The sequence below is a fragment of the Triturus cristatus genome, chromosome 3_2, assembly GCF_964204655.1.
Source record: "Triturus cristatus chromosome 3_2, aTriCri1.1, whole genome shotgun sequence".
NCBI lineage: Eukaryota > Metazoa > Chordata > Amphibia > Caudata > Salamandridae > Triturus > Triturus cristatus.
Genome location: NC_140584.1, coordinates 822,800,897 through 822,815,495, shown reverse-complemented (window position 1 = coordinate 822,815,495; position 14,599 = coordinate 822,800,897). Strand labels below are relative to the sequence as shown.

The 14,599-nt window shown below is 47.4% G+C and overlaps 1 protein-coding gene across 3 annotated transcripts in view; it reads left to right on the top strand.

Moving 5' to 3' along the window:
• LOC146858226 (queuosine 5'-phosphate N-glycosylase/hydrolase-like) overlaps positions 1 to 14,599 on the top strand; it is a 244,336-nt gene that overhangs the window by 213,380 nt on the left and 16,357 nt on the right. For all 3 annotated transcript variants that reach the window (XM_085649031.1, XM_085649030.1, XM_085649032.1), the window contains one exon: positions 11,761 to 11,956. In XM_085649031.1, coding sequence (XP_085505157.1) covers positions 11,761 to 11,956 — 196 coding nt within the window. The remainder of the gene's footprint in view (positions 1 to 11,760; positions 11,957 to 14,599) is intronic.

Sequence of the window (14,599 nt, the reverse complement as noted above, 5' to 3'; positions counted from 1 at the left end):
TGCTAATGGAAAATTAAGTATAGGCCTGCTGCCAGACCTTGCCTTGCGAAAGCCGGGAATTGCGAGGAACCACTGGTGGTTGGATCTCAAGGCCCGGTCGTGATGGTAGTGCTGGAGTCTGCCTCTCAAGTATGCCAGTCCCAGGCCCCTGGTGGCTCTGTACGCCAGGGTGAGAGCCTTTAATTATATGTGCCTGATGACAGGCAGTCAGTGTAGGTTTCTTAGGTGGGGAGTGATGAAGTGGCGGAATGGTACCTTGCAAATCAATCTGGCTGCAGCGTTCTGAATCATTTGCAGTCTAAGGGTCAGATAGGTGGGAAGTCCCAGATAGAGACTTTTAGCGTAGTCCAAGTGAGATGTAATTAGGGCGTGGTCAACAGGCTCAGGTGGGGGATTCAGCTCCTGTGGCCACCAGAGCGCTGTGGGGGGTGGAGACTTCTGGTTGAAGACAGTTTTGGGTCATCCAAGCTGAAATGTTACTAAGACACCTTCTAAAGTTGGCAAATGCAGCCTCCGACTGATCCTTAAAAGAGAACGCCAGTTGGGTGTTATCCGCGTAGGAGATCACCTTCACCCCGCAGGAATCTACCAGAGCTAGGAGCGGCGAGAGGTAGGCATTAAAAAGGAGAGGACTCAATGCAGATCCCTGGGGAACCCCACAAACCAGGGGTTTCTGGGAAGAGATGATGGGGCAGAGAAAGACTTGTTGTGACCGGTTTTCCAGGAAGGACTGGATCCAGGCCAGGGCTGTGCCCTGAATTCCCTGGCATTTTAATCTCTCCAGGAGATTGCAGTGGGCTACCGTGTCGAAGGTCGCCGACCGATCCAGTAGCACAAACATAGCTGCATTGCCCTGGTCGATAGTCTCGCGGACACTCTCGTACACTTTGAGGAGGGCGGTTTCCGTGCTATAACCTGCTCTGAAGCCGGATTGGGAGTCATAGAATTGTTTTTTTGGTTCCAGCTATTCACATAGTTGACATTGGACTACTTGATCAAGAATTTTCACAGCTGCTGGAAGAAGGGTGATGGATCTGAAGTTTTTATGTTCTGCGTGGTCAGCATCCGGTTTCTTGAGGATAGGCAGGAGGAAGGCCTGTTTCCATACTGCTGGAAAGATACCTGAATTCAGAGAGACGTTCCAAATCTGGTTTAGCGGGGTGTTAAAACAGGGAGCTAAGAGTTTGAAAAGCTGGTCCGGGCAGGGATCTCCCAGCGAGCCAGATTTACATGCTAATGATTTTTGTAGGGAAGCATCGAAATAGAGAAGGCGCAAATTGGTCAGCACCTCAATTGTTGTCTGGAGAGACTGTGGGCTCTAATGTTGTCAGGGTGGAAGGGAAGGTGGCGTAGATAGATTGGAGTTTGTCCTGGAAATAGACAGTCTGGCACAGAGGGAGGAGGTGGGAAGTACCGTACTGGCAAGGGCAGCAAGTTTGGTAAAGTCTTGAACAATTTGAAAAAGAGTTTTCGCTGAATTTTCAGCTAGTTTAATCTTGTGGGTGAAGTAATATCTCATGGTGTTACGCTTTAGTTTGTGAAAGTTTTTTAAGGCTTTTCTATATGCCAGCTTGGCAACGGGGTCGTAGGATTGTCTCCAGGTGCGCTCAAATTTGTTACAAAGGCTTTTCTCCACAAGGAGCTCAGGGTAAAACCACCGGGCTGATGGTCTTTTCCTGGTGGAGGTGACCATTGTCCATGTAAGTTGCAGTGAAGTGCATGCTAATACCATGTGGAAAAAAAACAGCATTCTGTTACTTGCATCCAGGGCATTCGTGGGAGAGTGCAGTGTACATGCCATGGATACGCCTTGGAGAGAGGTAAGTGTGGTGTATGTAGTTGAACTGTGAGAAGCGGAACCTGTGGTTGCAAGACACATCCTTTGTCATTTGGAGGGCACGAGCCCAGGCCACATTGGAAATCGTTGGTTCCATCCAGTGCGCACTTTCGTTGCGTTTTCAGACAGAGGGATGTTAAGCACAGTGAATAAGGTTGTAATGGCGTGTCGAGTGCTAGTGGCAGACAGCAATGTGTTCAGTATCTGAGAAGTAGGTGGCTCCACATCCCTATTGTTCCACGTCTCGTGAAACGCATATTGAAGAGCTAGGTGTGTTAAGAACTGACCGGCGCTCAGCCCATGTGTGTCCACCATTCCTTGGAACAACATAAGCGTGCATTCATTATAAAGGTCACCTACTTGTGTGTTGCACCGCAGCAGCAGCGGTAAATTCCAACTAACAATTGATGGGAGTGTGGGGCCCTTGGGTTAAATGTATCTGTGCCAGCATGCATGGGCTACCACCATCTGTCTGAACTTCTGTCTCGGTGGACAGTAGAATCGGACAGCCAGGTATAAGTGCTCATACCCTGCAGAGTTGTGCACACTAGTAACGTTTTGGGGTGTTGTGGTGTGCACAACCACACCATTGGCCATTGTAATTTCACTGCCGCTTAATAGAGCTTGAGATTAGGTGCTCCGAGTCCGCCCTCAGTAAGTGGGCATTGTAGTGTGGTCAATGCAACATACCCATTCTAGAAGCAGGGCATGTAGTTCACAAAATAAGCTTCTAGGGTTTACAGAGGGAAGGGCCACTAAGAAGTACAGCAATAGGGGAAGGACTAACATTTTAGAAATTGCTACTTTACCTAATGGGGACAAGGGGAATGAGCGCCAGAAGGGCAGTACCGGCATGTGGAGCTTATTGTTTTGTCAAGATTTCCCTCCTTAAGGTACCTCTCGGTGTGGTAAACTTGTATGCCTAAGTATTTGAAAGCGTTGTGTCTCCACTGCAAACAAGTCCCTGGGGGTTCTGTCTGGTCTTCGATCGGTCTGCGCACTAGGGAAAACATTCATGATTTATGTTGGTTCACACATAAACCAGAGATCATACCAAAGCCATCCAAAATCTGCATTAGGCTTGGTAGCGGAGACCCCACCTCCTGCAGGAAGACCAAAGCATCGACCGCATATAACGATATTATGTGGTACATGTCACGTTCATGGATGCCCCAGTCTGCCGCCCGCTGGCAAAGTTGGCAGGCCAGGGGCTCCATGGCTAACGCAAAAATGGTAGGGAATAAGGGACAACCCTGTCTCGTACCCATACAGATGTTGAACCTATCCGAAATCACCTGGCCTGTCTTAACTTGCGCCGTAGGGGCAGCATAGAGGGTGCACACCCAGCCCAAGAATCCTGGTCCAAACCCAATGTGCGTGAAGACTAAGAATAGAAAACCCCAGCTCAGGGTGTCCAAAGTTTTTTCTATGTCCAATGACACCGCAACCTGGTCAAAAGCATCTGCTGGTGTGTTATGCAGGAGGCGCATAAGACAGCGAATATTAAAAAATGTGCTGCGTCCTGGTATGAAACCGGATTGGTCTGAGTGAAGGAAAGGAGACGGTTCGCCAACATCCTGCCCATGATTTTACAATCTAGATTAAGCAGGGAGAGGGAGCGGTATGAATGAATATCTAACAGGTCTCTGCCGGTTCTGGGCAGAACCACAACCGGGGCCTCACAAAGTGAATCCGGTAGGCGACCCTGCTTCTTAATCTCGTTAAACACATCAAGGAGGCGTTGAGTGGTTTGGGTGAGGAAGATGGTGTAATACTCAACCGGTAGGCCTTCAGTGCCTGGTGTCTTGTCGTGAGCGATCTGAGATATGGCCGTGCGTACCTTCTCAAGTTCCAGTGGTTCATCCAGCTCGGCCCGCTGTAAGGCATTCAGCCGCACCAGCTGGAGGGGGCCAAAGAATTCACGCATGCTGTTCAGGGGTGGCGGGACTAGGGCAGCATAAAGCTCCGGATAATAATCGCAGAAGGCCCTATTGATGTCCAGCTACGAGGTAAGCATCCCATTACCAGCTGAGCGAATCGCACCTATGGGAACAAGCTGTTGATCCTCATGTACAAGCCAAGCTAGCAATCTCTCTGAGCTATCCCCTTCTGCATGCTGCAGGGCTTGCTTTAGGTCCCCTCTGCTTCATTGCGCTGCTTGTGCAGCTGGTGAAGCTGCTCGGCCGGGGCCCGTTGGTTGGCCACCTGTATTTCTAGGGAACGAAGTTTGCGCTCGATGTTTGAAAGGTTACTCAACAATCATTTACGTATCCCCCAGGAAGCTGATAGACAGTGGCCGCGCACTACCACCTTATGGGCATCCCACTCGCCTACCCGTAGTGTCACAGTGTCTGTATTGAGTTCCAATCAATACATTGGGCTAGATCTGGACAAAAAGGTGGGGCAGACAAAGCTTCCACTTTTAGTCACAAAGTGGGTATAACTGGACGCTGACGTCCCCATCGCAAGTGCAGCAGAAATGGGCAGTGATCTAACAGGGTGCGTGCCAGGAATTCCGCCCTGGCCACCAAGTTGGGGCGTGCATAAAAAAAGTTCAGTTCTGGTGTGCATGTCGTGCACATGTGAGTAAAAGTAGTACTCGCAGTCCAGTGGGTGTAGGAGCTGACATACATCCTGATGACCCATTTGTGTCAACCATTATCTGAGGTGCTGAGCAGCACGCCTTGTGGCAACCGACCCTGGGGAGGGGTGGGGGGGGTCGATCAAGGACCATATGAAGGACGCAGTTAAAATCCCAACTCTCCAGAGTCCGGGGGAAGACGGATCCCCAAAAAGCGCCAGTGTAAGAGTTTTAGAAACTCCCCCTGCTGTGTGTTGGGGGCATAGATTGCATGCAGTGTAACTGGTACACGATCCAACTGGCCCCCCAGAATCACATATCGCCCCCGCATCCACCCTCTGTGTATTCACAACATAAGGTTCTCCTGGTGCTATCATATGAGTACCCCACCAGCAAAGGAGGACACTGAAGTGCCATGTACCAACCCTCTCAATTTAGCACGAAGCTTATGTAACTCGGTGACATTAAGGTGTGTTTCCTGGAGCATAGCTATGTGTACATGACTCTGCTTAAGACAAACATGGATGCGTTAGCGTTTTGACAGAGTGGCCTGCCACGCATGTTCCAGATGATGATGTGATATTAGGGGATACAGGTGCAACTAGCGTATCTGCTATGATGGCCAAAGTGCAAACCTAAAGGGAAAATGTGGCATGCAAGAAGGCAACAAGTACAGTTTGGAATACTTTAAGAGCATCTTGTTGAACCATAACAACAAGTTAAAATTCAATTCCCCTCCCACCCCCCGGGATAGTTGCCCTGATAGGGCCCATCCAGAAAATCACCCCCAAACTATACACTGGTGACAGTGTTAAGAAGAGAGAGAAAAGCACACAAAAAACAGTCAACAATGGAGCCCACTTGGGAACATTGGGGTGAATTAGCGCCAGGGTTAAGGTTTCTAGCTTGGCCCAAGTATACAAGCAAGTCTTCGGTGAGTCTGTGGTGCAGGCCCTATGCATGGGAATACCCCACGGTCCCATGCACATTGTGTTTTACCTTCAGGCTGGCAACTAGTCCTGTGAGAAGGTTACCCAATGCAGGGCAGTTACCTCATCAGGCAGTGGTGTTTCTCTAATGAATCATCAGCCGATCTAGGAGTGACCTTCAGGCCCTGTTGATCTCCGATTGACGAAGGGAGTGAGCCACCTGAGTCAGAACCTGACTCCGATGAGCGCTCATTCCGGAGGGGAGCAAAGTAGTTTGTACTGTGGAGGGCGGCCTCCGCCACCACACGTGCTCGTTTGATCTTTGGTCTGTTATGCCCTGAAAGGGCGATGCCTTGGTTAGGGTACTATCCAGTCACCATCAGTCTGCTCCGGAGAAGTTGAGTGCAGCATGTCCTTCGTGTGGAGCCATGTCCACATATCCTCCGGCGAGTGGAAGATGTGAATCTTTTCATCATTAACTACACAAAACTTAGTGGTAAACAGAAGAGCATATTTGAGGTACAGCTCCCGAACACGTTGAATTGGCTCGAGAGGACGATCCACAACGGCGTTGCACCTCCATGATGAAATCAGGGTATGCTGTGATCCAAGCATTTTCACAGGACCAAGGGCCTTCAGTGCAAAAGCGTTGGAAGAGCAGGTCCTGTTCTCAGTAGTTGAGGAGACGCGCTATGATAGGGCTGTGAGAAGCTCCAGAGAGAGGGGTCGACCCGGTGTGCGATGCGCACATTCAATAAAGGAAAAGGTTAGGTGCCTTACCCTCCAGGACATTCTTCACTAGCCAGTCTTCGAAGAACAGCTGTACGCTAGGGCCCCCAAGCTTTCGAGAAAGCCTATAAGGCAAATGTTAATGTGTCACGGTCTGCCCTCTCTTCTTCCGCCCAGTGATGCAAGGTGGCGACTTCAGCATCCGCCTGTTTTAAATGCTTCTGTAGTTCTTGCACCGATGGTCGTACAACTGCCAACGTGGACTCTATTTTCCCTACTCGTTCTGCCAACTTGCAGTGGTCGGCCCGCAGCAGACTAACCTCCACAGAAAGAGAGTCTATGGGAAGTCTTCGTGTCCATGATGGCCTGGAGACCCTGTTGAACTGTGCAGAGAGGGCCTGAAGGGTCTTCTCAAGGTGTTTAAGACTGCCAAGAGTCTTGTCCATCAGCTCCGGGACCATCTCCTCTTCACTGCTTCCCGCAAACTGTGGCCTGGCGCCCTTAGGCTTCACCATCTTCACTGGTGGCGCAAATTGCCTGAGGAAGGGAGTACAGGGCAGCCAGTGTTTGGGCAGCTCTCACAGGTGTGCGGTCGTAGAACTGTATCACCCAACACACGTCCAAGCATGGAGTAGAGCACCACAGTAGAGGGAGCACCATGTGATCAGGTCTGTAGGCACTTATTCAGAGCAATGGGCTGGGAGCCTGGCTCCACAACAGAAGTCAGTAGGCTCAGGGGCGGGGTAGATGGCCACCCAACCGAGACAGATCTCCCAGAGCAATATAAACAATAGTGAATACCCCACGTTAGTGGTGCAGTAACTGGTAGTCCAATGCTGTGGCAGGAGATAGTAAAGGTCCACAAGAAAGTCCAGGAGTACCCCAGAACAAGGGAGCAGTGCACAGCCAAATGTGGGGGTGACAATGTGTCAGTCCGTTCCTACCCAAAGTCTAATTCAGGCAGTAAGAGCATCTGTGACTTGCGCAACTAAAAGCAGTAGTGTCACAGACGGAGGGGCCCCTACAGAGAACAATATTCAGACCGCAGTGCACCTCCACAGGTAATATGGACCTCCTCAATAGAACAAACATACTAATGCTGTTACAGCATATTTCAAACCTGGCCTTCATCACCATCTTCAACATTATCTGGGTTCAGTTTGTCAGCAGAGCCCCGGATCTAGGAATAGAATCCACCATCGTAACTTGGGAAAATAGCAATACATCAACAAAGGTCCTGAAGGAAAAAGCACAGTTTGCAGAATGGGAAATCCATGTGCGACTAATGGAAGAAGAAAAATACCCATATATTCTATGGGCCCTGCCCATACCTAGCCACAGGGTGGGCATTCTGAAAGGGGCAAAAAAACTTGATGCCCCAAACAGTTATGAGAACCTACTCATCCTGTGCAGGATAAACGGGCAAGAAGCGGCCCGACAAGTCACCACCACCCACAGCAGCGCACCTCGGCAAGCACCGGATGCCGTCGACTGGGACTGGGTCGCTGCAAACCTGGCTTAAAGAAAATAGACCTATTGCTAGCATAAAAAGAACAAAAGATCAGCGCACGGCAAGCCTAATGCCATTAATATTGCATCAAGACATGTGGCTGGAATCAAGAAGACCTTACAAAGCAAGGGCACACTCGCACTCTTCGAGGCTGCAGATATCATCTGCCTACAAAAGACATGGGCATTAACGCCTACGCTGCTGGCACGATACTCTGAATTTTATAAGCTCGTGAAAAAAATACACCTATTTGGGAGACCGTTGGGTAGAATTTCAATTTATATCAAACCCTCTATAAATCTGAAAATCATGGACTTGAACAGGTTACTCCGAAATGTTCCAAGCAGACATCCTAAAAGGTCTAATGAGGCAAGCCTCAACGTCTATTTCAGTACCCACTGCATGGGCTTTTTGGATCAATTGGACCAAATGATCCGACATTTAGAAAGTGTAATAATATAGCACCCTGCCGCACAAATTATACTACTGGAGGACTTTAACATGCACTACCTGGTCGACACTGGCTACAGGGACAATAGTCATTCTGTAAGTTTCAACCCTTTTCTGCAATCCTGCAATCTCTAATCAGTTCAAGCAACAGTTGCAACAAACAGCTTGTGAGTGTCATACACCACACCCCTTTATTTTAACAATCAATCCTTCATTGATTATTTCTTCCTGTCGCTGGGCCTAAGTAAATGCATCACTAATCCTGAGGTGATCCAACGAAATGAGAGGGACCATGCCGCCATGAGGGTCAGATAGACGCATCCGCTAGGATCCATCATCGTCTCAGCCCTCTAGGAACTACCAATGGCGAAGATGACTATAAACTCACGTGGAGGATCAAATGGTCAGTAGCGTTTAAAGAGAAATTCGAAACCTGGAAATCAAGCTGGCCCGTGTGGCCTCCCATGCCCACAAAGCCTGTAAGCATTGCATGCTGGTCCCAGCTGTCCTCTGTTCTGTGCGAAACACAACACCCATACATTAGGCCCAGCAAGAGAAATAAAGAAGAACGTGCAGCAACTAACGGCCTCACAGAGGGCGCATAGGAAAATGAACACCATCTCCTCAAAGGAGCACCTGTGATATGCTGCCCGAGAACACAAACATCTAGTATGGTAGCATAGGAGGAAAGTGCAGGAGGCAAAGTGGACCAAAGTTTTGATTTGATAGTGGCAAATAACAGCAATTCTGGCAATAAGTTAATCTAATATGTCATGGAGATAAAAGCAGTGTGAACTCCGTTCAAGCTGAAGAAAGGCTTGCACACGTTAAAGCCTTCTATTGTGAGCCTCAGGGCAGACTCCCCTTGACCAAACGAGCACATAAGAAGGTGGCAGATCTAACCGACACAGCGATGAAACCACCACGGGGCGCAGCAGACATTGGTAAAGTCCTAAAGATGATCAGAAAGGACAGTGCCTCGGTCCCCACTTGGCTTCCTGAGTCACTATCTAGGGAGGAGTCCCCATATGGGGCCTCGGCCTTGGCACCTTTGTATGCTGAATGCTGGCTCTTTGAAGAGGTCCTGGAGTCTTGGAGAGGATCCCTTCTCCAGCCTATCTTTAAGAAGGGCTCTAACACTGGCCCAAGGAATTATGGGCTAATAGCGCTGTTAGACATCGAGGGCAAAGCATATGCCAGCATACTGCTCCAGGAGCTAACGCAGTGGGCCTGCGTGGAAGGCCTACTACCTTTCTATCAAACAGGTTTCCATGCAGGAGGGTCAACGGTGGATAATACTGTAGCCCTCTCATACCTTGCTCATCAAGCTGTAACCCACATATCACTACCATTCTTTGCATGTTTCATTGATTACTTGGACGCCTTTGACGGGGTTGCCCAGAACACTATATGGCAGAAGCTAGTGGGATGGAACATCTCCCCCAAACTGCTATGAGCAATCATGTTCTTATACACCAGGACCTGGGTGCAAGTCAGACTCACAGGGGAGACAGCCACCGCCAATATTGACACAGATCAAGGTCTAAAAAAGGACTGTGTGCTGGACCCCTTGTTATTTAACCTATACACTGCCAATTTTGGCCCGGCTTTAGCAGGAGTGACCCTAGTCACCCCAAGAATCAGAGACAGGAGAACTTCCACTTTTGCAGTATGCGGAAAACCTAGTGCTGTTCGACCATATGAAAACTGGTCTGCAAAAAGTCCTCAACGCCCTGAATATAGATAATCTGAGGGATGAGCTGTGCCTAATGGAAGCAAAACAAAAGTAGTCGTCTTTGGGAGATACCCAAAAAAGAGGCTTACTAGTTGGCCGTGGGGCCACTGAGGCTGGACTGTGTACAACACTATAATTACCTGGGAGCATGACTATGTGAAACCGGCAGACCGACTCTGCAGCTAAATAAAATGAAAAGCAAGGCAAAAATTGCCACATAAGCCTTGTGAAAACTTAACGCCCGTCGCCATTCGGAGGGTGGTCCGTACCATATTGCTCCCCGCGCTCAACTGTGCTCAGCAAGCATTTCCTGGCATGCTGGCAACAGCCCTACAAAAGATTCAGTGCACAGCCTACAAGAAGTTATTTATCCTTCCACCTAACACAATGAACACTTTGATCAGGTTGGAATTTGGGCTGGTGCAGCTAAATCTGGAAAACTTGGCAGCCCGTGCTGAATACTACTTCCAGGCAACAGTCACTCGCACCAACACCATGAAGGCTCTAATAAAAACAAATTGTACAAACACTGGTCCAACAATCTCGCTCTAGATAAGGAACGTTTACAACTTGCGTTGGAGAACTGGGACATAAATGCGATCAACTATACTTGTATCTGCAATTAGAAAACAATAGTCCCATCGTTTATGACAATTGGACATGCAAGCTCTTCTAGGCAGGGCCCCTCGCGAGTCAATAACGGCGCCGCCACTGGGCAACGCAGCCAAATCTCATCTCCACCAGGCAGTAGGAAAGCACGTTTTAAAACAAACGTATCAGCCAGATCAGTCTCGCTTCCAATCAGAGACCTGAATCCAACCAGGAGATCTCTCGAAAAAATCCACAGTTGTAGATTATGTAACTATAGAAGATAATCCTTAGCACACACACTTCTGTGCTGCCCGTCATTGCTACATCCACGTCGAATCTCCTTGTAGCCCATCTTTTTACAGCTCAGCATTCGGTCGGCCAAAGGGGCCGTCCCTCTTTTATATTCCCTGGACACAGTGGTTGACATGGCAAAGTTCGGGAAATGCATAATGCAGGCCGGCAACTTGTTAAAGAACTCGAAAAGCCAACAGTCTCTGTAGTTAGTGTTCATCCTCCACTCGGGGCAGTGTTGAAGGGCTCTGCATTGATGCAACAAACTGATCAACTTTGTCATGAGGACTTCATAAATTGCAGTACTCCGTATCTGAAGGTCATAGATCATAATTTGGCACTTATGATTTGCACTTACTCCTCTGTGGTTCCACAGTTGCTGCAGTGACCGGCCAGATCTCGCGTTGCTCTTTTACACACATTATTACATGCCGTCTGCACCTTACACGCCATACTTTCTTAGGCACTTTTACCATATGGCCTGTTTTAAAACTTTTTTTATTATTAACTCTGTCGTCTGTGCCTCACAAATCGCAGACCTCTTGCAGCTTCTGTATATTACTTTGTTTATGTTATCTGCATGTTACAAGATGTATACCTTCAGGCACTGTACTTTGCACTTCAGCTTTACGGCTTGTTAACACGGCCAGCATGATCCTGAGCTGCTTTCTATGCGCATCGCTTATTGTTACATACTTGTATTTTACAAAGTCTCATCACATTTGTATAAGCTTTGTATTCATTTTACTGTGTTTACCAAATATGTTCCCACCCAGGAAATGTTATTTTTTAAGGGTTTATATTACTGTGTTTTTGTATATTGTGATATATGCGATATGCAACTTGTAATGATTTTAAGTAATCATACAACACACTTGAGTGAATACTGCTTTAGTCTGTAGCATAATACAGCCTTACTAAAGAGCATTGAGTTCTGTAGATGGTGGACATCTTTGGGACACACTCCAAGAGATGAGCCAGCTTCATCACCTCAGTCCTTAGAAATGCAGAGTCGCCAGTGGTGGAAGCAGGCTGGGTGTGCAGGGTGGGACTGTAGTAGGCTGTGCCAAGCTAACCAACCCTCTCTACACTCCTCTCCTTCTTCAGGGAAAGAAGGTGGCGTTCTATAAGCGAGTCCAGATTCTGGTGGCGGACACCTGGGCTGTGCTTGAGGGAAAAGGAGATGGCTGCTTCAGCGACATTTCTGGGGTGACCATGTTTGCGGACTACAGGATTCCTCAAGTTCTAGTGCACCTGGGAACAATGCACTATTCGAAAGACCTGATGAAGAAGCTTCAAGAAGGTTAGGAGCTGCTTCGAATATGCATTCTGGCTATGCGTAGAGCAGCCGTGATTTAGCCAGTGATTCATTTGAAGGTCTTAGGGTCCAACAGAATAGACTCAGAACAAAACCGCCCATATAGCGCTCAGAATGCAGCTAGGTGGTGCTGCTTGTGATGTTACCCAGGGGCATGGCTTGGGGGAGGGGGGTGATTGGTGTGTTACTCTCCCTCTAATAAATGTATTTTCTAGCAAATAGTTGGGTACACGTGAGAATCAGGGAACAGAATAATTGCAGTCACGATTTCAAGCATTTTAATTCTCCAATTCCTGAATATTCCTGACAACCAAGACCAGATGCCAATCAGGTGGAAATCAAAGCCATGTAGGATTTTATGTAGTTTCTTAACACTATCTTTAATATGATCTATCTATTCATGTATGCTAAGTAAGGTGTTGGGTATAACTGTACACTCTGAACCTACTATTGCACAGACCTCCCTTTTAGCAGGGGTAGCTCCTCCGTTTGAGGTAGGAGCTTTGCCGTACAGGCCAGAGCTGAAAATTAAAATGGTAATAAAGTTTGTTTATTGCCATTTTATTTTTGAGCAACCGACCGTCCTGAACTGAATGACAGGACGGGAGGGGGCCAGTGCTGCCGAGTGGCAGCAGCAGGGAGCTGTGACAGTGCGCTTTAAAATGTGCATGTCTCTTTGGCCGGCCGTCTTGGGACGGTGAGCCAGACATGAACATTTTAAAGTCCTCTAACCCAGCTGTCTTAGACAGCAGGACTCCAGTGGCTGCCAGAGGCTGCTCCCTCCATTCCTTACGTGTCTCTCATGCTGAGAGACACACCAGGATTGGTGAGTGTAGTTTCCTGGTCCAGCGTTGGAGCCTGCCTGGAAGGGAGACTACTAGTGGAGGAGGACGTCACGTTGTGCCTCAAGGTAAGTGTTTTATAAATTATTATTATATTTTTTATTTTTTTTGCTTTCCCCTACCACCCTTGGTACGTGGCAGCAACCACTGCCCTTTAGCTGTTAGGTGGTCATTCGGTGTGTGGTTTTCTAGACAGCAAATTGATACTTAATTAATCATAAAGAGATAGCAGCTCAATTAGTGACCTCTTGTAATATTTCTAGTCTAGTCTCTTCAAATGCCTGCCCTACACCATGCATGGGAAACAAATAGAAAATAATCTGTTCATTTCAGAGATGCTTGCGGCGGTGAGACCACCTGTGGAGAGGGTGAACAGTAGGCTGGCTCATGGTGGGCCTCTAGTATAATGGGGTAACCCAGTGCCCCTCAGAACCTGGGTGTACAAGAATGTGGAAAGTGTTGGCTCTGTCTGGTACAGAATTGATTCTAGGTTTACTGAATAATAACTATTAGAAAACAGTATTACTGTTTAAACGCTCATGTTTACACCAATTTGGGCAGGCATACCGATGTGAGAATTGCCTCCGCCTCTTATTATTAGCAAGCTGTTGCGCACTATATCTCTGTGCAAGCAGCCACAGCTTGCAACGCATGTTCAAAATATTGTTCCATGAACCACAGTCACCGCAATATTTCTACTGCTTTCGTGCCACGCTACCCACTAGTGACTCACTACCATTTGGATTTCTGCTCCAATGGTATGCATATTGATATCCTGAATTGGGGCAACGTTCAAATATAATCTAACATTAAGTCACTCTCCTATCAGCTACAGAACTGTGCTGCCCCATTGATGTGATTCATTACCGCCAAGGACCTCACTACAGTCATTTCTTTGAATCCAACCTACGGTGGACCATACCCTGAAGACCTTTCTTCCTTTCATTCTTTTTCTTTCTTTCTTTCTTTCTTTCTTTCCTTCTTTCTTTCTTTCTTTCTTTCTTTCTTTCTTTCTTTCTTTCTTTCTTTCTTTCTTTCTTTCTTTCTTTCTTCAATCGGGTAGGTCCTCACTTAACTTACCATGCTGTTCCTTTCCCTATATCAAACACACCAATCTAAATCCACCCATTTCTAACTTTACAGGCTGTCCCTTGGTTCGCCTTGCCCTAAGAAAGACCCGCTGTGCCTACTAGTCGACCACGCACTTCTCTGGGTCGAAACGTCGACGTGCTCGTCATAATCCTGACCCTACTCTCTCCGCCCCACGTGAAATGGAAATTTAAACCCCAAGCGGCGTGAAGATTTATGTACCGAGGGATGGATGTTCTTTGAATGACCAGTTTTTAACCATCTGTACAGCACTGTATATATCCTGTTCACACTTAGCACTTTTTTTGCACTTTTTTCACCATATCACTTGCGCCGTTTGAACAACTTTTATGTTGATGAACTGTGACAGCCTTCTAATGTTATCTTGACACCATAAAATGGAAACAAACATATTGTATTATCCCTCAATACAACTTGAGATTTACTTAATTTTTTGGTGTGTTGTTTGTTCTTCCTTCTCTCACATTTTCATTGATTATTACTGAAAGATTTGAGTACTGTTTTCTAATTGTTATTATTCAGTAAACCTAGAATCAATTCTGTACCTGTCTCATTGTGGGGACCATATATCCAGAATAGGAGACCCCAGCCCATTTTAGGGGTAACCAGGAATAGGCTTTTGATCCACAGATGAAATTAGCATATCCTTCTTGATGACATTTGTGAAACCCAAAAA